The sequence below is a fragment of the Alligator mississippiensis genome, chromosome 4, assembly GCF_030867095.1.
Source record: "Alligator mississippiensis isolate rAllMis1 chromosome 4, rAllMis1, whole genome shotgun sequence".
NCBI classification, from domain to species: Eukaryota; Metazoa; Chordata; order Crocodylia; family Alligatoridae; genus Alligator; species Alligator mississippiensis.
Genome location: NC_081827.1, coordinates 222,298,327 through 222,322,708, shown reverse-complemented (window position 1 = coordinate 222,322,708; position 24,382 = coordinate 222,298,327). Strand labels below are relative to the sequence as shown.

General features: G+C 40.7%; 1 protein-coding gene across 5 annotated transcripts in view; it reads right to left on the bottom strand.

The window, feature by feature from the left end:
• CCDC148 (coiled-coil domain containing 148) overlaps positions 1–24,382 on the bottom strand; it is a 161,405-nt gene that overhangs the window by 115,419 nt on the left and 21,604 nt on the right. For 2 of the 5 annotated variants that reach the window (XM_019480300.2, XM_019480307.2), the window contains exons 2-8: positions 21,732–21,795; positions 19,831–19,952; positions 13,369–13,472; positions 10,959–11,041; positions 10,657–10,820; positions 7,569–7,664; positions 7,288–7,469 (exon numbers count right to left, since the gene is read on the bottom strand). In XM_019480300.2, coding sequence (XP_019335845.1) covers positions 7,288–7,469; positions 7,569–7,664; positions 10,657–10,820; positions 10,959–11,041; positions 13,369–13,472; positions 19,831–19,952; positions 21,732–21,786 — 806 coding nt within the window. In that variant the 5' untranslated portion in view covers positions 21,787–21,795. Of the gene's footprint in view, positions 1–7,287; positions 7,470–7,568; positions 7,665–10,656; positions 10,821–10,958; positions 11,042–13,368; positions 13,473–15,161; positions 15,268–19,830; positions 19,953–21,718; positions 21,796–24,382 lie in introns of those variants that run through there. The other 3 variants (XM_019480304.2, XM_019480306.2, XM_019480308.1) reach the window with 3 other exon arrangements.

Sequence of the window (24,382 nt, the reverse complement as noted above, 5' to 3'; positions counted from 1 at the left end):
AAGGGAAACCTTTTCACAAGTCGGAGTATGCTTCAGCGTTTTTGGAACTGAAAAATTTCTGAAGGATCTCAAGTGAGAAATGATTGCACCATTCAAAAAGGAGCTTCTGGCACTATTTAAATACATTTTAATCCACTAGGCATGGAAGGAGCTTTGTGGTCAGGATAGACCTAGCATTCCTGAATCTTTAAATTCAGGAAACCCCCAATTGTTAGAAAAACTGTAGTGCTGCAATTTTGTAATTTCACACAGGCCTGAACACAAGCATGTGAAAGCTGAGACTTTAGATGATGGAGCTAGTTAAGCTCAAATTTACAGAAGCACTCAGACAAAGATGGAGTCTGCCCCACTGGGACTACAGCTGGACCTGAATCCAATTAAATAAACTTATCTAGTTTTCAGAGTTCTTTTAGAGATGGAATTACAGGACATAGACAAACCGAGGATGTAGGATTCCCCTGGAAAGAAAAAAACAAAAAAGACACCTAGCATGTCCGCTGTTTGTTGGTGTTGCTATATCACAAAATGAGCAATATTTAACCCACTCTCTCAATTTTAAAACAACACTGGCTCCAGTAAGCAAACAGAAAAGTGGGAGGGGAAAAAAGAGACATATTTTTCAAATAAGTTATAAAAAAAAAAATCTCAGAAACAAAAATTAGTCTAAGCATAATATTTACCAAAAGACAGCTATAACAAGAATAAATTAAAAAAACAAAACAAAACCAAGAAGCAGACACTGAGTAGTTCCATCTTGTAGCTATGGGACATGAGAAGGAATGGAGCAGCAGCTGGTACCACTCTGCTTTTCATGCCACCACTATATGAGCATGAGGACCTTTAGGGCACATACCCAGCTGCAAGAAACATTGCTGTTCTACAGAACCATCTTGAGCATACGAGCACTAATAGCACAAATTAGAAATGCACGCATGACTAAGTGTTTACTTTACAAACTATAGGATAAAATGTTTCCACGCTGTATAAATATGTAAGTAGAAAAGCAGATAATTTTCAAAAAGTTAAAAAATAAACTAAATTAGCCAAAGTTGTTTGTTATGAATTGTTTGTTCTAAGAAACGCCAAGCACGTCACCAGCTGTGAAAATAATAAGCATGCTTGAAGACAATTATGGCTGCTTAATCCTATATTTTTACACTGGAAGCAAAGGAATTTCTTTTAAAACCTTCTGCAATCCCCTTGTGCAAATATTCCTGTATTTGGGAACTACTGTAATATTGACACCATTTATTATAGTTCTAAAAGTTGAGAATTTTACATGGAGTACAAGGAGGTGGGGGTGGGAATAAAGAATCATCATTACATTATTTGTTAAGAAAAGTTTTTAACAACTGCCAGTTTTGTTTATCATAAATATAAGATTTTATTTAGCCTATGGTCAGAGAGGAATGTTACAATCATCTCAGCTGACTGCCCATGAAATGCACCCATTCACATCAACTTCATGGTTCCTGCATTAGGCTCATAACTGTTTCAGCTACAACTTATCTTTCAAAGGGATCCCCATTCTCAATTTAAATTTCCAAGTCAAGCAGTAAGGAATCCACTGTTTCTAGGTATACTGTTCTAGCAACCAATTAGCCTTGCAGGTGTATTTCTACCTTTACAGGAATAGAGATAGAGTTGTTTAGGTTTCCTGAAAGAGATGTGGAGGACACACTGAGAAAAATCTAATATGATAAAAGCCTTAGTCTGTCTGTCTGTCTCTAATGCTTTATTCGCATTCTGATTGGTTGTTTCAAACAACCAATCAGAGTACTCCAAAAGTGTTCTGGACAGGAGGCGGTGGAGCACCACCGTGATGGTGGGGACAGAGCGGATGGAGCGGGGGAGCCCCGCCCTGCTCTCTGCAGGTGGTGGAAGCACAGGGTGCTGGCCAAAGGGGCAAGCTTCCCCCCCACCCCTGCTCCTGGGAGAGGGCAGCGGCGCAGGGTGGTGGGTGGCAGCGTCCATCCTCCCCCCCCCCCCCGTCAGTCCTGATGGGCAATTGGCTAGTCTATTATAATGGTCTATTGTAAATGGTCAGGGTAGCCATTCTAACTGCCAGTTCCTCAGATCTATGCCAAAGTCTGTCAGCTGCTCACTAAACAAACAGCCAAGAAAACTGATCCAGTACACCAAGAATTTTTACTTTTATATTTTCTGTCAGTATACAATTGGTGCATTGCACATAATCCAGAAAGGGTATCCAGAAAGGTTTAGTTTTATTTTAGCCTCAGTGAAAATACAAGTATAGGATCTCATCTTAAACAAAACTGGAATCTCCCAAATATCTGTCAGATTATATACATCTTTAAAATGTCAGGGTGAAAATGTAATCCAGATATTAAATGTGGTACTCACTTTGCTTCATATGTATTGTTCTTCTACTAGAAGTGTCCATTATTTGGTTTTAGAACTGAAGCCTGGCAATTATCCTATGCACAACAACCCTCAGGCAGCTGCTTCCTTTGAAGTAGATTTACCCAGAGTTAATCTCTTGCTTTACATCCTCTAAAGAATATAAACAACTAATAAGGGAAGCTACCCTCTCCACCTCAGTAATCGCCAGATATCCTATACAACAGCCAGGACAATGTAAACTTCATTCACTGCTGTCTTGTTGAATCTGCAGACAGACAGACTGCAACAATACCACCAAGTGAGATGTCAATTTCCCCAGCTGTCAACCATGTCATTGTCTATTGTTATACTGGAAATATCCAGTTAAAAGCTTTGTACAGAGTAGAATTACTTGACATCCCCTGAAACTCTATTTTTCTGGAAAAACTAGAGGGCAAGTTTTAAACATGTAAATGACTGGAGTAATTAAATTACACTTTTTTCTCTTTCTGTTATTTAGATCATTCAGAAAATTACTATTTTCCTTAGAAATAAAGGTAAAATGTGGTTCTGGGTTGAACACCAAAAGTGGGAATTCAAGATTTGAGGGAGGCAGAGGTTCTACAAATAAAATTTATATTCCAGCAACATTAAAAAGTAGAATGTTTTATGAATATCTTATAGATAAAACTTATCTACCAAAATTAGCCTCAATTTCATATTTTTTCCTTGCAAAGTATGCAGTTGGTAGTTTAATTCATCTATACTATTTATGTATTTTTCCCTTTTTCTTAAAAAAAAGAAACTCTTATCTTTTTTAGATCTACAAAAACAAGAAGAAATAGAATCCCTTATAAAGCCAATCTCTCACACTTTTTTTTTCTTTCTTACTTCTGAAATGGTTATGCATAATATTGTGACAGGCAGATTTTTTTCTCTCATTGTTCATTTGGTCCAAAGAAATTTGTAAGCACAAGAACTCTAATTTTTAACTACAGGCTTTCTTTATTATACTTCAGGGTAGACATTCTAACTGGCAGTTTCTCAGATCTGTGCCAAAGTTTGTCAGCTGCTCACGAAACAAGCAGCCAGGAAAAGTGTGATCCACTATATATGACACAATAAAAAAAAGCCTGCAGTTTCTATATATGAAGAGAGAGGGAATAAAGAGATAGTTCTGAACTATATTAAGGAAAAACAGGTCATTAAGGATGTAATTCTATTGCAGGATTCTTAAAAAAAAAAAAAAAAAAAAATCAGAGTATGAACAAAACTTAGGGTATGCTGCAATAGAAGTTATGACTTTAGTGTGAGTATGCGTATTTGCTGCAATTGCTGAGGCACAAGCTTCAGAATGAGCTGTACAAGCTAGGCAAAGATTCTTAGTAATGGTGTTCAAGAGCCTGAAATTTATGCTTCCATGTTTTCACTGTTATTGGTACCCATGCAAATTAGATTAGTTCAAATATGTTTACCCATGCAGTAGTCACACTTTCCCTTGCAATTTAGGTAAACTCTTAGGGCAATAAGTAGTCAGCAGAATACAAAGAACTGAGTTTTAGACTTACAGTTCCACAGTCTTTGTTTAATCTTTTAATACCCTATAAAGGATTTTACTTCTAAAAAGTTACAAATATCAGTGTTGCCAACTCTCAGTCTTTGAGGCTAATGATTCTCAGTTTTTAATTTAAAAAGGCAAAAAACAAAACGAAACCACAAAAAGGAATGAGTTCCTAGCACTTGGGGATTTGAGAAGAAATTCTGAAAACATGAACAAAGCAACTGCATACTAATGGCTGAGAAGCTAGAAAGCAATTTAAAAACCCCTAAAATGTATTTTTAAATATGATTTTAAATACTTGATGATTTTGGGAGGATTAACAGTTTGTGAATTAGGGTTGCCAATAAGAAAATACACAGGTACATGTCCTAATTTTTCACCCATTAGAGCCTCCCTACATCTTCCAGTAGAGGGCTCCTTTTGCTTTTAACTTCTCCTTCCAGTGGGTTTCCCTCCATATTTTTCCTAGTTCTCACACTACATATTCATTAAATACCATACCGTAGTTATGAAGATAACCATAAAGGTGGTCTTCATAACTAGGGCCAAGTTACTTTCACTGTACAAGTTTGGTGTTTTAGTTTTCACCTTCACGGTAGTTTTTACCTGCCAATGCAAAAACTAGGTTATATTCAAAAATCCAAACTGAAATATGATACTCAAGTATAGTTGCAAACAGCCTCCAATCTATCTTTCTCTGTTGGTTGTAACGTAATATTTAGTTGGTTGTTTAACATAACATTTACTTATTATGCACTAACACATGCATTCTGGCATTCTTTTGATATCCAGCTAATATTTTTCCTATTTCCATTGAGTGTAAGATTTATAGTTTCTAAATTAAGAGTATCAAAACATCCCTGTACTTTTTACAGTCATTCTATATTTTTTTGTACATTTGTTAACAATAATTACTTTAAATCACTTCCATAAAAATAAAACTTTTATTGAATTTCATGAGAGGTCTAAGTCAATCAGGAAAGAGGTGGTATAAATCAAACAGGATTTGCAAGCTTATGCTGTAAATGCAGTGTTAAAGTGATGTTGTAGCCATGATGGTTTAGGAATTATGTGAGAGGCAAGGATTTTGGGGGATGATATCTTTTATTGAACCAACTGCATATTTGAGATAAGATTAGACAAGCTTTCAAATGCACGATAAATGTTATTCTGAGTCTTTCCTCACTTTAAAGAAAGACCGTGTTACATGGCTGTAACACTCACTGAAGTTATAAAACAGCCATCAGACAAACAGTCCTGAGATTTTTTCAGAAAAGACTCCGCTGGAGATTTCTGCACTTAATACAAATGTAATTTCTCCTCAACTAGAGCTGCATTGTGTAGTGTGTCATATTCAGGGATCCTGGTTTTCTCCGATGAAAAAAATAATAATAAAAAAAATTATTTTTTTTTTAAATTGCAAGTTCTCTAATAAAACAACAAACAAAAAATAACCCCTTTCCCCCCCCCCAAATCCATGATTTAAATGAAAGGTCCCAAACAGCCCCACCTGGCCCTGCTTGTGCTCCTCACACACCCCCTCCCCAGCCCTGCCAGTGCCCCTTAATCTCCCCCCCCACAGCCCCCTGGTCTTACTCGTGCTCCTCACTCACACACTCTGGGGGGGGAGGGGGGGCAGGAGGGACCCATGACCTGAAGATGTGTGTGTGGGGTGGGTGCAGGCTTCCCACTGCGGGCTAGGTTTCCTGCCCTGCCCTCCTCCTCAGCCCGGTGGGTGCAACCCGGTGCTGCAGGGCAAAGTGAGGCCACACAGCAAAATACTTGCCGCTGCGAGCTCCACACTGCCCTATCCATGCGACAGCAGCAGGGGCAGTGGTGTGGGGTTGCACGCAGGGGACACCTCACCAGGGCAGCTCAGAGCTTGCAGCTGCAAGCAGCTTTCCTACATGGCCCCGCTCTGCCCTGCAGCACTAGGTTGCACCCACCGGGCTGAGGCGACCCTGGGGGAGAGCAGCAGGGCAGGAGCCCAAGCCTGCAGCAGGCAGCCCACACCTGCCCCACGCAAAGATCTGGGAATCACAGCCCCCCCATCCTCCAGGAGTGCATGCAGTGGTGGAGAGCCATCCCTACCCACCCACCAGTGGCCCTGTCCCACCCCTTGCCCCAGACCCCAAGTCCCACACCCCCCCCAGCTGGACAGTATCCCCAGCCCTGCCCAACTCCCTCCCTCCCAATGGGGGCTTCAATCCCCTCTTCACTTACTTGCAGGAGCTGCCTCCAGGCTGCCTGTCAGCCACGTGCATGTACATGCACATGGCACCCCCCTGTCTGACCACCCTCCTTCCACTCCCTCCCAGCCCCCTGCAGACTGGAACCCCTGTAGAGGATTCCTTGCAAAACTGCAAAATCCATAGGTTTCTCTGCTAAAATGAGAAATCTACAATTTCCTCTGGTAAAGTGGGAAATTTGCATTTTACTCTGTTTTTCTGTGGGAAATGGAAAACCTGGATCCCTGGTCATATTGCATAAACCATGATGAAAGTAGCTTTATGCAGATATTTCCTGAATATTCTTTGCTCTATCAGGAATCTCTTTCTCAAAAGAAACCTAGTATTTTTCCTGCTCTCATCAGTCCTCCCCACCCCGAAGTAGTCTAAAAAACATCTCAGTTCTCTTCCAATTCTCAGCAACTTTAAGTAAAACCTAATTTCAGCCTAGAGTATATGATCATGAGGAATGGGAGACAAATCTAGGTTTGCCTGATGAGTTCATACATCGTTCTGCAATTGTGTCAGTTTGCATGTGCAAACCATTACAGTGAGTTGTGTTATATTAGTGTGTTGAAACATGTTACATTTCATCCCATTATTATGTCGATGACTTATAAATAATGACTCCTTTAAAATAATTCTAAACTAATTCAGTAAACTTTTGATATCTCATAATACAGTATTGTTGCAATGAGCTACACTTCATAAAAAGATGTGGACCTATTTATCTAGTGTACATAGGTGTACGTTCTAGATTTTCCTCAGAAGGAAGTGAAATATTTTTCCAATATTAAATGTATGATACTGTACTGAAATTACCGTATGGAAAATGTTCAAAAGAATTTCTATCTGTAAGGCAAAATGTGTGAAGAGGAGATTTGCTATACACCAGACACTGGTTCTTTAATCTGTAAAATATTTTGCTTATTATTTCAGACAAGTTCTTTTGAAAGACTGTCACAGTTCTCTCAGCTGTGCAAACAGTTACTGACTATTTAATCCCAGAGAGCTGGGCACAGAGTCAACTATGTATTGTACTTTACAAAAGAGAAGTAATTCTGATAAAGACAAATGTACTCTCTAAAGAGTGTAAAACAGCACAGTTCTCTCTCTTGCCCTTAAAAACAGAAATATTAAAATTTATTTTATTACCTGAATATGACTTTCAATTGGTGGTCAATCTCCTGAAGCTTAGACCAATATTCATCTGCAAGTTTATGGAATTCCCTAAGAACTGAAGTCTTCAAATCGGGGTATGGGCACTCCAAAGCCAGTAATTCTGTAGGAACTTCATGAAAAAGAATAGCTTCCTCTTCTGAAGAGTATACCAATACCTAGAATAAAAATCATTTATCACTGGGCCAATGTGAATGATGCAGGTATATTTTGTTTATTTGATTAATTTGGAAAAGTGAACCTTCTTCAGCTCTTACTTTGGCTTTATATTCTTCAAGCTCTCTCTCCAAAGCCAGTCTTTCAAGATTAAGTTGGTCCAAAAAAGTTTTCTGTTGTTCTTTCACAAAGTCTACCTATTTTATGAAATATTATTTCACAGTTAAATTTTTATAAATATGAAAGCTGTCATTTCAAAATAAAACAAAGGTTATGATGGGCACACAAACAAGTTACTCAGCCACTCTGCAGTAACTGTTTTGTGTACATTATAGTGTAATAAGTGTGGAATAGACAATCCCTCAGCTAAAGTGGGTAAACTGCTTTGAATTGCCATGTAGTAAAACTGTGCGGACAGGAAGTTATTCTGGATTAGCTGGAGTAGCTGACTATAAATTTAATGTTCTTGTTTGTTTTTCAGTACCTTGTTTGCCACAAAACCTGATTTTCTTCTAACATCCATCTGTTTCACATTGGTATAACTTCAGTGACATTAGTGAAGCAATTTCAAGGATCATCTGGGCCAATGGAGATTTCTCTTTACTTTTAAAATATGCACCTTAATTTTACAGAAAAATATTGTAGCTATTAATTTTTTTTTCACATTTCTTTTAAAAGATTCCAAGATACTTGCTCCCCATCCTTCAAAAATAAATACCAGCCAGCAGTAGCGTAAACAAGAGGGGCAAGCAGGGCACCGACCTGAGTGCTGACAATAAGGGGGTGCCAGAATGTGCCTCTTCTTACCCCCAGGTTCTTTGCCATGACAGGAACAGCCACGTGTTGGCTAGTCAAAGGAACAAGGCAGTTGCAGGCCCATGTCCAACAGAGTATCAGGAGGTGGGGGACAAACAGAATGCCCCTCCCCCAGGGGAGTCAGCCCTGCACACAACAGCATATTAGGGCTGTGAGAAGTTTTGATGGGTGGTTTCATTTTGAAGTTGTTTCAATGCATTTAGAGCTCAAAACAGCGAAACTGAAATGAAACAAAAGGTTTCAAAACAGCTTTGAAACGAAATGAGGGCACTCAAAACGTTTTGAAAGTTTCAAAACATTTCACATTTCAAAGCCAGGCTTGCTGCAGCTAAACAGAAACTAAGGAGATGGAGGGTGAAGAGTGGGGAAGGACTGCTCTGATATTGACATCTAGTTCCCTGTTCAATTCCCCAGCTCTCTGATCATTTCCTCAGCTCTTCCCGGGGGGGTGCCAGCCCCCAATCGGCGCACAGGGTTTCAGTAGGCTTCTGCTGAAACTGCAGTGGCAGCCTGCTGAAACCTGGCATGAAGATCTGGGAATTCCCCCGGGAATAGCTCGGGGAACCAATCAGAGAGCTGGGGAATTGAACCAAGAGCTGGTGGAATGTTCCTGGTTGGATTTCCCAGCTCCCCAATCTTTCCCCCAGCTCTCTTATTGCTTCCCCCAGCCCTTACAGGGGAGCCACCATCACCAGCTGCAACGGGAGGGCTGGGCTGGGGGGCTGTGCTGGGGTCTTCCCTATGGAGCTCAGCCTGGCGGTGAGAGAGCCAGTGACAGAGCTGCTCAGAGCGCAGGCCTGGCTGCGAGCATAGCCCTGGCCATTGGTTCTCCGGCCACCTCCCACCACCGGGCTGAGTTCCATGGAGCTTGTGGAGCCACTTGGAGTGCAGCCCTGGTGAGCACAGCCTGGCAGCTAGAGGCTCCACAACCCCACGGAGCTGAGCCTGGTGGTGGGAGGTGGCAAACAGCCAGTGGCGGAACCACTCAGAGTGCAGCCCTGGCTCCAAGCACAGTTCTGAACAGTGGTTCTCCCCTGCCTCCCACTGCCAGGCTCAGACCTGTGTAGCTGGCAGAGCTGCTCGGAGTGCAGCCTGGTGGTGGGAGGTGGGGAGAGCCAGGGCTACTCTCTGAGTGGCTCCGCCAGCCCCATGGAGCTCAGCCTGTCCTCCCAGCACTGGCACTGAGTACTGGGAAGAGCCTGGTGCTGCCCCTGCTGCAGCCCTGGGAGCAGCAGACACCACCTGCCTGCAGCTGCTGGGCTACACCGTGCCCTGGACCCCCTGGTGTGGTGCAGCCCAGTTGCTGCAGGCAGGCAGGATGCACCGCTCCTGGGGCTGCAGTAGGGGCAGGAATGGGCTCTCCCCAGTGCATGGGGCAGGCTGCAGTGATAGAAGGGAGGCTGCTGCCACCCCACAATTTGCTGTAGCCCCCACCATCTGCTCTCCTAGTGCCGCCACCAAGCATGGGCCTCCAGGGGGGCGTAGGCCCCCAGATCTGTGTGCGGGATGGCAGAAGGCTGCTGCTGCTGCCTGTGACCAGCGACAGCAGCAGTCTTCCCAGCATTGGGTGTGGGCTGCTCTGAGCACTGATCCCAGGCAGCAGCGGCAGCCTTCTGTCATCCCACGCACAGATCCAGGGACCTGCACCCCCAGGAGGAGTCCAGCACAGCCCCAAAGCCCTCTTGGGGATGCAGGCCCCAAAACTGCACATGGGATGACAAAAGGCTGCCACTGTTAGCAAGTGATATGAGTTTTGCTTTCAACTGTTTGAAGTGCAGTTTCACAAAAAACCCTGCACCCATCTCCTTAAAACTTGGTAGGCTTCGTGCCCTCAGAAGGGGCTACCAACCCTGCAATTTTCATTTGCATCAGGCAAGAAAGTACAAATTTATAGGTATTTTCATGATTCCCCATTATAGCCTATGGGTGAAACGTCGAAACAGCAAAACAGTTTCAACAAAACGAAATGGAACAGTGCTTCGAAATGAAACAAAACAACAAAACAAAACACTGCTCCTTCAAAACGGTGAAATGTAAGTCAAAATGAAGCAGGACTGTTTCGCACAGCCCTACAGCATATCTAGAGGGGAGTGATGAGAAAAGGTGGGGTGGGAAGGGAACAGAGCACCAGGAGCAGCTTCCAGGTAACCTGCACCATTGGGCTGCTGCAGCCATCCCTTGCTGCTATAGCAGCAGCTGCCTCCAGAGTGCAGAGAGCTAGGGAATGTCTGGCCCCATTCTCCTACCCCTCCCTCAGTCTTCAGTGGTCAGCATAATTTTTCCCCTGTTGCTCTCACAGCTGCTGAAGGAGCTCCCTAGGCCTCTGCTAACCAGCAGCAACAAAGTTGTAAAAACAAAAGTTGAAATACCAACCTGCTCTAACACTTTGACTGGATTGAACTGAAGTCCCAAAGAGGACTGCTGTGAGAGACAGCCTTGCATTTCAGACAGCCTGAATTTCAAATCTTCTCTCAGTTGCCAGACAGGATCTACTATATTTCTTTGATATGTCTCCCTTTCCTTTGATAAATTATGTGCTATCAAATTGAACAAAAGCATTATCAAAGACAAAAATATTATATGTTTCTGTAGTTTATTAAAATTTAAATCAGCAGTGTATTATTATTTTTAAATACTCACACTTAAATTGAGCAAGAAAGAGTGAAAGTTCTTACCCAAGTCCCACACATCCAAAAGAAATTCAGTTTCAAGGCACCTTTCATCAAGGAAAGTTTGTATTTCTGCTTCTACTTTGTGTCTGAAAATTAAAACTGTGGGTTATGCAAAATGGTAAAGCACTGTCACTCTAAACAAAAGCAGTGAATAGAGGGAAGAAACTCTATGTAGAAAGGAAGTAAATGTGAGAGATTCACAGGATAAATCTCATTGGAGGTTCACTACAGAAACTATAGGACAGTCAGTTTTACCTCGGTCCTGGGTAGGCTTTTTGAGACCGTTATCCTGGCGCGTGTCCGCGAGGGGCCAGCAGGGGAGATTATGCTTAGGGGCAACCAACATGGGTTCATTAGAGGCAGGTCCTGTCAGACCAACCTGGTGGCCTTCTATGACCAGGTCACAAAATCCTTAGACACAGGTATAGCAGTGGACATAGTCTTTCTGGACTTTAGGAAGGCCTTCGACACCGTCTCTCACCCATTCTCATTAAAAAACTAGGGGACTGTGGCGTCGACACCTACACAGTCAAATGGGTCACTAGTTGGCTGGAGGGCCACACCCAGAGAGTGGTGGTGGATGGATCATTTTCGACCTGGAAGGATGTGGGCAGTGGGGTTCCGCAGGGCTTGGCCCTTGGGCACGCACTGTTCAACATCTCCATCAACAACTTGGACGAGGGTGTAAAAAGCACCCTGTTCAAATTCACAGATGACACTAAGATGTGGGGAGAAGTGGGCACGCTAGAAGGGAGGAATAGGCTGCAATTGGACTTAGACAGATTACAGGGGTGGGCAGATGAGAACAGGATGGGTTTCAATACTGACAAGTGCAAGGTGCTGCACCTGGGGAGGAAGAACCAGCAGCATACCTACAGGCTGGGGAACTCCCTTCTCGTCAGTGCAGGGGCAGAAAAGGATCTTGGAGTCATTATTGATGCCAAAATGAACATGGGCAGACAGTGTGGGGACACAGTCAAAAAGGCCAACCATACCTGGTCATGCATCCACAGATGCATCTCAGGCAGGTCCAAGGAGGTGATCCTCCCCCTCTATGTGACACCGGTCAGGCCGCAGTTGGAGTATTGCGTCCAGTTCTGGGCGCTTCACTTCAGGAGGGATGTGGACAACATGGAGAGGGTCCAAAGGAGGGCCACCCGCATGATCAGGAGTCAGCAGGGCAGGCCCTATGAGGAGAGGTTAAGGGACCTGAACCTGTTCAGCCTCCACAAGAGAAGGCTGAGGGGGGATCTAGTGGCCATTTACAAACTGGTCAGGGGTGACCAGCAGGCATTGGGGGAGTCCCTCTTCCCCCGAGCACTACCAGGAGTGACAAGAAATAATGAGCTGGCAGAGGGTAGATTTAGGCTAGATATCAGGAGACACTACTTCACGGTCAGGCCGGTTGGGATCTGGAACCAACTTCCAACAGAAATGGTGCTGGCTCCTACCCTGGGGGTCTTTAAAAGGAGGCTGGATGAACACCTCGCCAGGGTTGTTTGACCCCAGTACTCTTTCCTGCCATGGCAGGGGGTCAGACTTGATCTGCTCAGGTCCCTTCCAACCCTACCAACTATGAAACTATGGACACTACCAGCACTTAAAATGTGATCTTACCAATCAGCTGAGTATGGGGATAAAGTTCAGCCCAAAAAACACATGAAGCCATGAGTGGTCCAATTCTATAGGCATTTTGTATAGAATCACAGGTTTGGAAATGACCCACAGGTCAACTAGTCCATCCCCCTTCATGGATTCCTTTTCTTAATCCATCCCTATCATGCCTAGCCAGCCTCTTCTTGAGAAATTTCTAAAGAAGGAGATTCCACAACTTCCCTGGATATATTGTCCCATTGCCTTACCGTTCTGATAGTAAGGGTAGCAGGAAACTGAATATAAAATTTAAGGGAAAAAATTTAGATAAAAATGTAAAAATACCACCAAGATGAGGAAATAGCTTCTAAAATAAAATTAGCCAGTGTAGCTACAGCAGGAGCTCATACACCAATTAGCTGTTATGACTAAATTTTGTCCTGGAGCTTGAGTGATGAGCATTACACGCCCTGATATAAACACAAGTTGCATTTTCAGAATTTTACCCTTAGAAAAGAAGTAGACTCCAAGGATTGCCAATATCCTAGTAGGTTCCAGGCTGCTCAGAGTTGGGACAGGGTCAGATATTGAGCTATGAGACTTCCATAGCCCATCTTCCCTTTCCCTTTAACATTTCATGCCTACAAACTCAGTTAACCACCCACATCTAGTCACTTAGCTCAGGATAGTCAAGGTCACCCACCAAACTCATCTGCATCTGGTTACTCTATCTTCTTCTGAATGGTATTTCTTGAAGGAAGATATCTAGACCAAACTCTTTTGTTATCAATGTCTTGTTTTTATTATCTCTAGCTCTTACCGGTTCTCACTCTGTCTTTTATGTTCTTGCCACCACACCTGGTGATGCTGTTTCAGCAGTATTTGTTCTTTGTTAATTTTGGAAGCTTGTTCTGTTTTTCTGATCTGTGTGAAAAAAACAAAAGTAAGGCTAACAGATATTAAAATCTACTCAGTATGTTTATAAAATGGATATCCCAAAGAAACATTTGATGTCAGGTTGTGTGAACCTGTGTGCTTCTGTGAGTACTTTATTGCTGAAGGACAGAGCTGTCACAGAAGATTTCTAAATAACAGAGATCCCATCATTCTTACTGAAAAGACTTGATTGGTTTGTTTGCTTGTTCTTAAACTTTTTCATTCTGAAATAAAAATTTAATAAATGCAGAATTAAAAAAAAAAAAGTAGTCCTTTTTTTTTTTCTTTCCTTTCTCTCTCTCTTTGCTACCCCTCTCCTCTTTTTAAATAGAAGAATGGGTGAAAACAAAAATGACAATGAACAAAAGAGAAATTAACAAATAATTTTGATTAATGAAAATCCAATCATTTGGAAAGGACGTTGAAATACGGAGCACAATTTAAGAACTCTTCGTTTTCTGCTTTGGTGCCCTTTGCTGATCAGTACAACTTTTCATCCATTCAGTTACTAAGTAAAAACCTTATTTTAAAACTAAAAATTTTCATTTTTAATTAGCAATGATTTAATTCCTTCAAGGGTGTAGGTTGTAGCTGTATTGGTCTAAGGACATAAGACATTCCTTAGTCTGACGAAGGGTTTTTGAACCCGAGAGCTTGCTTAATAATTGTTTTCCAACGATTTAAGTTGGTCTAATAAAAGATATCAGATTCACCCAAAGAACCTTGTGTGCCTTAAATCCTTCAAAACACACCTGAGTTAACATTATTTTTTAACAGAGAGTCACTTTTTAAAGTCAATTTACATCATATTGTTTCATCATATTTAGGGCAAACTAATGTTTGTAATCATTTCTCAGTCAAGTAGTCATATTGAAATGAATGGGGTTATGCATGTGAGCAAATAAGAACCCTACAACCCAGCAGTGTAGGGACATGGCCAGCCACCCAGGATAAAGCAGAAGTGGTGTCTTCCTTTTGCCACCACGATCACAAATGCACAGCTGCACACAGCAGATGCTATTTTTCAGCCCCATTCCCTCTTTCCCTCCCCCAAATACTTGCCCCCATCACCCCCCCTCCTGCTCCCAGTTGCCATACGTAAGCAGATTAAGCATGTGGTATGTTTTCTGATGGCTGGGGAATTATATAGTTTAATTAGGGTTTTGAATTCTAGTGAGAACAAGCAAAGTACTGTGCTTAGGGTATGTGATTTTCCCTTTATCTATGACAGCCAGCAAGAAGTTTCTTGCAGAGGCACAGAATTTTTCCCTGTCAAGAGAAGTGTACTGCATGGGAACTGGAATGTGCTTAAGAAGTGTACACATTTGGCATTTTCTTGTTTTTAGTACCTGGGGGATCAAATTTAAATTAGCATTAATTTATTTTAAGTTCAAGTTTTTTTTATTAACTTTTCCATTGATTTTCCCTCCCCACTCTGCTTCTTTCAAATACAGCACAATTGGAAGCACTTGAGAGGATTCCCTCCCCCCCCTCCCATCTCCTTGTGTTGTACAGCATAAGGGGAGAGGGGAGTGTGGAAGAGAAGGAGAAGCTACAGTAACTGTACAGGAAAGAGGGTTCAGTGTGCTTAGGAGAGTAGTAAAGCCTGTTTCCAAGCTCTACCACAACAGCCCTATATTCCTTAAGGAGAGTTAGCTGGTCAAAAAAATCACACACCTCTTCCATCAGTCAAGCTATGACAGAGCCTGGAAAGCTACCATCATTAGGGTTGTATCTCCTCTCACTTAGGAAGCCCGATTTACTTCTTCCTCTGACTCAGCCAGAAAGTGAAAGAAAATACTAATGAAAGTACTCTTGCAAGTAACAAAAGGTACTGTGAGCTCAGCATGATGATATGAGTTAAAGATTTATAAGGGCTATGAATGTATCTCAGAAGGTAGTAAAATATTAACTCCTACCCTATTTTATAAATAGTTACAAGAGGTAATAGGTCACTTATGGCAGAATTACTGAACAGAGCAGACACCCACGCCTCATCCATACTGCCTTTCCACCATAGTTTTGTGTAAAGAATTGTTGCAGATACCATAAAGACGTCACAGGATTGTGAAGGGGAACTGAGGTGTCCGTAAGACAATTTCTTTTAAAACACAACTGCAGTATGAAAGAGTTTGAACACTTCTGTTTTACAATATTGTTCAATTAACTTATAACACTTCTGATTTAGCAAGAATCTCTCTTTATCCTAATTAAAGTTTTTGCTTTAAAAAAAATTTTCACCACTTCCCAAATAAAGTATTTGAAAGTCACACCTCTACAATCATAACATTTAATACAAGGAAAATGTGTCAGCAAACTCTATGATTTAAAAAAAGCATCCTCAAATGGATTTTTTACATTTATTTTATTCACCATTAGTTTCAAAGTAAACTTGTTCACAAATAAAGTTCAATATGTTCATAACATTTTCATGACTATATCACCACTGACATTTCCATAGGACTGCCACAAGTTTGGGTTTTCTACACATAGAAAAATTGAGAATTTTACTTTTTCTTACATGGTCAATAACCGTCTTGTCATATTGTATATTTGGATCCTGTCTATCTCCATCAGTGAAGGAATTAAACCAATAACCAAATGTTGGAGTGCAAAGGAAGAAAGAGAAAGTGGGAAATATTTTAGCCATTATAGAGCTTTCAGTGTATAACTTTTACTACCTACTCAACTGGAACAGACGTATGAAAAATAAAATACCAGGACATAAACACTAACATTTAGTTTTAAAGCTTGACTGAACTCAGAATTTTGTTCAGCCTAGGAAGAAATATCTGCCAACTCTTTGGATAAATTATACCTGTAACATTAAAGGAAGCAATATTATATTGAAGACAGGTATTCTTGCTTCTGTTCAAACATTTAGTATCAACAATTCTGTTCACATTGCTTTTCATTTTGTAATATTGTCTTGAGGCCTTGGGGATGGTATCAGGCACCCGTATTGGAAAGCTTATCTATACCAAATATATTCTGATCATTAAAGTTTAATAAATAGCATTAGCAAAAGATTCAATTAAATTACAGAAGCAAAAATGAAACATAAAACCATAGGGTTTTTGCTAGGCAATATACTATATTTAATAACATTCTTTTGATGAACTTCTAAATTGCAATTTTCAAGCTTTTCATCTTCTAAGTTTTGCATCTGCAATTCTTAAGCAAAATTCCATTTCATTTTTTTGTGGATTGTGCCTGAAAACAGAATCAGAAATCAGGACCAGCTTAGGCCAAAACATAAGACAACAAGGGCAGGTCGTAGGCCAAGATTCACACGTGAAGACAGATTTCTGCTCTCCCACAGGAAGGCTGGTGGGCAGCTGCTTCTGCAGCACGGTGTCTCAGAACAATAGTTCCATGAACCTAATATTTTCAAGTTGTTTCATCAAGGAGACTACCACTTACTACAAACAGCCTTACCTTCACAAGGAATTATCACTGCTGTGTATTTCTGTACTGGAATTTTTATGTTGGATTCTTCAGCGCAAATATGGAATACAAAAGAAGGAAGGGAAAGCCATGCAACACCACCAACAAATACTAACAAATGCCTTGAAGGAGTCCACAAAGGCATTTATATCCTCTTCCCAAGATTAAAAACATTTTCTCATAAAGGTGACCTTTTCTCAAAAAGGTAACTATTTATGGCATTTGACATAATTCTCTGTCTCTTCAGAGAAAGTGCTTTTTTCCTGCTAAACTGAAATTCTTCCCAAGATACATATCAAACAGATACATATTTGAACACTGTCCTATCAAGTCGAGAATGTTCATTCTCACCCATTTCACCTAGATTTGAGTACAAGACAAAGACTTTTCAATACAGTTTAGCATAAAAGAGCTTTCATAACAGATTCTAAAAACTAAGCATAACACTATTTAAAAGCCATGTTGTGGCCTTGCAGTACTATAATATGCTTTAGTTGGAACTGTGTAGCAGAGACCTAACCACGTTATTGAAGAAGTGCTTTAGGTAAGATAGAGTTCTATTGACTAAACACATTTTTATTCCAGCTGTAACATGATTAGGAGCTATTCTCACAAGTAAGAACAAACCATGTTATATCACCATAGTTGGGCAAGTACTATTGCCACTATTTTTACACTTATTTTTGTAGTCTCTTGAGGCGGGTAGTTAATCAAAATCTGAATTTCCTCCACAAAATATTAGGGAAGATAGAGAGCAGGCAAACAAAGCCTTCTGATATACAACCAAAGAGAAAGAAATTTTTCAGGCCTTAAAAGTATGGTTCTACTCTGAAATTAGACTATTGTTCGGGAGGCAGGGGGTGCACATGCACACCCTGAGAGCACTGGTGCACCCCCTCACAGCTAGCACTCCCCAGTTAGGCAAGAGACCGGGGGAGGAGATTCGATGCTGATTCAAAGAATCAGTGATTCAGTCATAGACACAGCTTTAAATGTCTTTTCTACATACCTCGAGGTACCAGGCACGGCTTGTGAACGCTGCAATGCAGGGGCAGATGAAACATCCAACAGGAGTGCAGGGGGTACCCGCATGCTCAGCAGTGGACCTGGAAGTGGACTGGAACTATTTCCAGTCCACTTCCAGGTCTGCTGCCGAAGCATTGGGGGACCCCCCACAGCCCCTGGCTTGGTGATCAACCGTGGGGGGACCCCAGATGCCCCCCCAAACCCAGGAGGCACCAGTTGCCAAGCAGGGCAGCAGGGGGAGGGTCCCCCACACACTCCGCAGCAGACCCAGAAGTGGACCAGAAGAGCTTCTGGTCCACTTCTGGGTCCACTGCCAAGTGCGCTGGGGACCCCTCCCTTCCACGCTCCCATGGGATGCTCCATCTGCCCCAGCATCTCAGTATTCACAAGCTGCCTGGTACCTTGAGGTATGTAGAAAAAACATTTAAAGCTGTGTCTATGTATGAATCATCGAATCTCTCCAAATCTCTCTGACCTGATTTGGAGGGTTCCGATTCAATTTGGAGAGATTAAAGGGTCTCCTGATTTGATTCAGATTTGGCTGCCGAATCGGACTGAATCTCTGCCAAACTGAATTAGCAACCAAAGCTTCGCACAGCCCTTGAGGTTATACTGTACTTATTATACATGACCCTTAGTTTGTTGCTGTTGTAACTGGTACCAAATTGCTAGAAACCACTTTGCAAGTATGTAGGCAAGTAGACCATGTATTAACATATTGTAAATATGTTTAATTAAATATTTCATTGCAGTACTCTTTATTTAACCCATATGATCTCTATGGCTCTTTATATGGCTCTCATTAATTTATATAGTGCTTGAATACTGGACTAGACACGTGCAGATTTTTGAACTTCATCTACATCATCTCTATTATTCAGTCTTTCCTCAGAGCTAAAACTCTAGTCCAGGTTCTCATTATCTCCAAATACCATCCTGTTCCATTTCAATTCTCATTCTATTCAAAATTCTGCTGCCATGTCTATTTTCCTGGTTTATCCCTTGACTACCATCCCACTCCTTATACAGCTGGCCTTTTCCACTACAAATAGATATTTGTTTTCACTTGTAAGATTGTTCATTATGCATGACCCAACTGATCGTTCTCTGATGTGGTATCAAATCATCCACTCTCAACTCTGCCTTGCCAATGATGCCAATTTTCCTTAATAAAATTTCACACTTTCCCATGCAAATGCTTACCCATGAGAAGTTTCCATAAATATATGCAAAGCAACTATGTTATTTTTCTTCAAATCCCTTATTAGAATATCATGTGTTTTGACTGCTGCTCATAGGAACATGGGATATATACCTGAAAGGGACCACCTGAACAACCAATATGCCCAGTCTTATTTCCAGCTGATGAGACCTTGAATTTACATCAGAAATTCTTGTTGTGTGTTCCTAATTGCATGATCTTGCATTTTGTATGGTTTGCAACACTCAAGTTCCTCAAAGCAGTTCTCAAGGTTACCCATTTCCTATTGTATGATATGCCAATCCTCCTCACTTTCAATGATAATGCCTTTAATCAGCAAGGTTAATTAGCACACATCAACGCTTTATTCCAAAGTCTTTAAAAAATATTAAGATTGGTTCTGAGACTAGTGCTTGAAGAACTAGCAATATCCCCAGCAGGCTATTTTACATAGGTGTGTCTTTTAATATTTATTTAGATTGTAAGTTTCAAGGCAATGATTGCCTTTATGCTTATGTACAGTGCTTTACCATGGGTCCAGCCTGCACTACAAGCCTCTAGATATACTTTAATTAATGAAAAATAGCTAGAAGATGATTAGACTCCATAAAATGCAATGCTATTTGAAATAGAAGTCTGAAAAAAGCCCCAAAGATGCCCCCAAATCCTTACCTTTAATTTTATATTAACTGATGCTATTTTTTTTTCTTCAGTAAGCGCATACAGTTGTTTATAGTCAACAGGTTTATACTTCCGGCTGCAAAGACCATTTTTCATACGAACCACCAGATTATCTATTTTTCAAATACACATACAAAAAAAAAAAAAATCAATCCAAATTGTGGAAAAACATTTTTTTTCTTTTTTACATGTTGGACTCAAGTGAAATACTTCATTCACATGAAGCCTGAAAACTATTTAATATATAGTTATTTTATATATTAAGAAGTTCTGGTCTTCACAGCTAAAAATGGAAGTAGTAGAATTGGAAATAGTAAAAAGCATACGACAGCAAAGATGATTAAGAGTATGAAGCAACTGCCATACCAGGAGAGACTGAAAAGGCTCCTTTGAAAAGGAGAATGGCCAAGAGGTCTATAAAATCATGAAGGATGTGGATAAAGTGGATAGGGAAATATTACTCACCAGATCCTAAAACACTATAATTACATGGCACCCACTACAGATATCAGGATGCTAGTTTAAAACAAACCAGCATATAGTTAGCTTGCGGAATTCATTACCACTGGGTGTTGTAGGTGTAAATAGCAGAACCAGATTCAAAATGGGATTAGAGAAATTCATGGAGGACAGATTTATTGGGAGTTCTTAAATAGAACAGTCAAGGCTCTATCCACTAACATCCTTAAACCAATGATGGTTGATGCCAGGGAGACTACAACATGGGATGGATCACTCTGGATATGCCCTGTTCAAATATTCTCCCTCTATAGCAGTGGTGCCCAAAGGATGGCCTGAGGGCTGGATTTGGTCCATGGAGTCAAGTCATCCAGCCCGTAAGGCTCTTCACAAATCTGGAAATTTGTCAGTGGGGGAGTGATGACAGCATTAATTGTCATGGCTCTAGGAGTTCTGCAGCAATTAATGCTGCCACTTCTTCCCCACTGCCAGTGTTGGAACTGTGGGGGCCTCATGGGCCAGCCTGTGGCTGGTCTGCATGCCCCACACTATTAACTTGAAAATTTCTTCTCTCGGTACATTTAAGCGATCAGGAAAATAGTCAGCTGGACGCTGACGCCATTCCCACAGATCAGAACACTATTATGCTTTCCACAATAGCTCACTCCTTCATGACCTTCTTCCCCATATCTTTCATGAAGCCTTATATGACAGAAGGCAGGGTTAAAACTGCTTTCATAGACCTCCACCTTTTCCTTCTTTTAATCATATTCCAGTATTAATTCTTTCAAGGAATATTTATTACCTCATTCAGTAAAGATCTACCCAGGAATTGAGTAGTTCAGAATTGTGAAGTACAAGACCTTGGGGCTGGACTTCCAAGGTCCCTTGCAGCCCCAGTGTCTACGAAAAAAAAACCTTTGGACACGTAGCATCATCTTTCTTAAATGCTATACATGCCTAAAGCACCATGTATGCAAGATCCCAAAGCCTGCAAAAAAGTAGTTAAAAAATATAGAAGGTGGCCATGAACAACATGAATAATCTTTTCATAAAATCATAGAAAAAAAAATAGGGCTGCAAGGGAACTCAGGGAACAACCCTTTGAGTAAACAATCCCTGGCTAAACTATCCTTGACAAGTGCTTATCTAACCTTTTGATACAACTAAAGCTTAGGTACATTTAAAGTGTGACTGAAAATATTTGAACTTTTGGCCCAATTCTGCAAAATTTCAATGCACAGAACACCCAATGACTTATATGGGAGTTCCATAAAGGAAGGATCTGTGAGATAAGGCTCCTTCTTTCCAGTCTCTACCATTAGATCATCTTGAGTAGTGAAACTTGCCATCAGGCATTATTGTCAGCACATTTTTTCATTTAGTGATAGAATAATTACATTGAAACATAAAAACGTACAGTGTAAATATACCTATATCACTAGTCCTGTGAGTTGTAATGAATGCTCGAAGGTCCCGTCCACTCATTTTTTCTACCTGTTGAGAAAACAATAAATCAGTAAAACCAGAAATGTTAAGTATGAACAGTAACAACTAAATTTCTAAACACTTTAAAAGTCCTAGAGTTCCAATAAAGAGAAGGGAATTTATTTTTCAAGGTTAAGTCACCATTCTGAAACATGAAGTCACTGGGGAAAACTACCCTTCACCACCAGCACTGCACAACTTTTGGTTACTGCTGCTCCGTGGAACAGGAAACCATGGTAATTTTGTATAAACTATCTCATAATTACACCAAATAAAGTCTAGGAGCTCCTTCATTGTCTTGAGAGAATATTCATATAAACCTCCTTACTTTATTAGAATAAATAAAAAAGTAGAGTAGTTATGCTAGTAATCTTTATTATAAACCCATCACATTTGGGAAATTCAATCTAGTTATATAAAAAGTGAGTTTCTATTATCCCTAAAGACAGTCAACACAGTTCAGATATGAATCAAAGCTATAAAATGGCATACAGATGATTCTACATGTGGCTGAGAGTGGGTGTTTTATACTCATTTTGTACAAATGTAATTAATACACAAGTTACAAGGCAGTGAAGATTCAGACTCATTAGGTTTTGTACATTTGATAATACATGGCTATATCAAGCAGAAAACAAAGGCCTATTGATCAAGCCTGACATCTCTCAGTGTTCCTTGATTTATATTCTTCAGTCTTCACTGATATTATGCAATAGCACTCTGCACCGAACAAAAGAAGTATAGAAATGCTCAGAAAGCAGAAACAATATTTAGATTTCTAAAAGCCATCTATCCTAAATTGATGGTATCCATACCATAAGTACATGTTTCACAGGGTTGTTATGAAGGTAAATTCATTATAATGTATATTAGTAAGAAACTACATGGGTGGGTATAATAAAATTACACAAATAAACTGAAATTAAAAAATAAACACAATATTACTTACTTTCCCCTTAAGAGAAAAATACCATATGCATTATTAATTATAATAAGAATTTAATCCCAATTAATTCCTCATGGATACCTCTATTTCTAAACCACCAACACCTCAAAAATGAAGTGCTCACAAAAATTCTTCCAATTACTTTCAATCTAATAATTTTATTTTGGTTTTAAATTGCAACCACGTAGCACTCGCCCAAGTTTATGAAGATAAAATGGATTAGCTGTCCATGTCTGCAACAGGCACACACCTTGCTAAACATTCTTGCCATCATAAGGTCTCATCTACACACCACTTTGTACCAGTATATTCAGTATATTGTTTTGTTTTTGTTAAACAAACAAAAGACCCCACACACAGCCCCTAAATGAAAAGCTATACCACCACAGTCCCCAATATGAAGGAAGTTATGTGAAACAGCTCAACTATCTGCCTCTTTTAAGAGGAATAATCTATATAGAAAAGTACACTTATATCACTAGAACTGCATTCACACTAGGGCAGGTTATCCCACAAAGACCATAACCCTGTCTTGTGGGGGTAGGGAAGGAAAGAGCTGTCTTTGAAGAGCCAATAAGTTGAAAGAGACATGCCAAATGATAGCACATTGGGTTTGTGAGGGTTTTTATTCTTATAATGCATATAAGAAGGTCTCAATGTTATACTGTGTCTGGCAAAAAAGGCCTACTTTTTTTACTCTCAGAAACATTTGATATATATTGACATATTCTTTGTTTTCTCAGAGGACCTGTTATAAGTTTAAATAAGATGAGGAATGTTGAATTTAAGAAATAAGCCTACAAATAGGTGAGAAATGACCTACAAGGGTTCCCACATCTCTCTTCTTTCCTTCCCAATCTATGGATTTCCACGCTAGAGGTTGATCAAGACAGGCTTTCACAGCCTCATTTTGGCTCTTCTTTAGCTGAAGAGAATCTAAAGATTGCCTTCCTCGTTCATAGTATATGTGAATCCAAACAAGCAGGTACTACAATGTTGTGTCCTTCTGTTTCACTAAATGCTGGGATGGACCTAAAAAGATGAAGTTTAAGTTTTTTAGCTAAATATATTGCTGCGTATAGATGTTAACTCCTCCCCCCCACCCCCGCCCAAACCCCCATGCTTTACTGGAAGAAGCTGTGCCTTAGTTCAACCTGGCTCTGCAGTGTCTGTATAGATCGTGTGCTTTAGCAGGGCTTTTTGGTGCTTTTATCTAATAGCTGGTTCAATCACTATTAGATAAAAGTGCCAAAAAAACCCAATAAAGCACCCAGTCTATACGGATGTTGCGCAAGCCGCATCCAACTAATTTAATTCCTCCTTCCCTCCACCACCGGGTAGGCCTACCCCACAGAAAGAGCAGCAGCTGGAAACCAAGTCCCACAAACAGGAAAGAATCTTCCCTTCCCCCTTTCAGTCCCCCCTCACTTCCCCTCTGTGCTGGGACATCTCCTCCCTCACTTGGTCAGTCTGGGGTCAGGAAAATCACTTAGAGAAGAGCTGTTTCATCTCATACAGGAGGTGCAAGCATAAAAGTATGTAAGAATTTCCCTGACCATGAAACAAAATGTATTGGACAATAAATCCAGCCAAATTCCCCCTGTATCAAAAGATCCAGCACTTCTTGATGATCTAGAAAGTAAGAGAGGT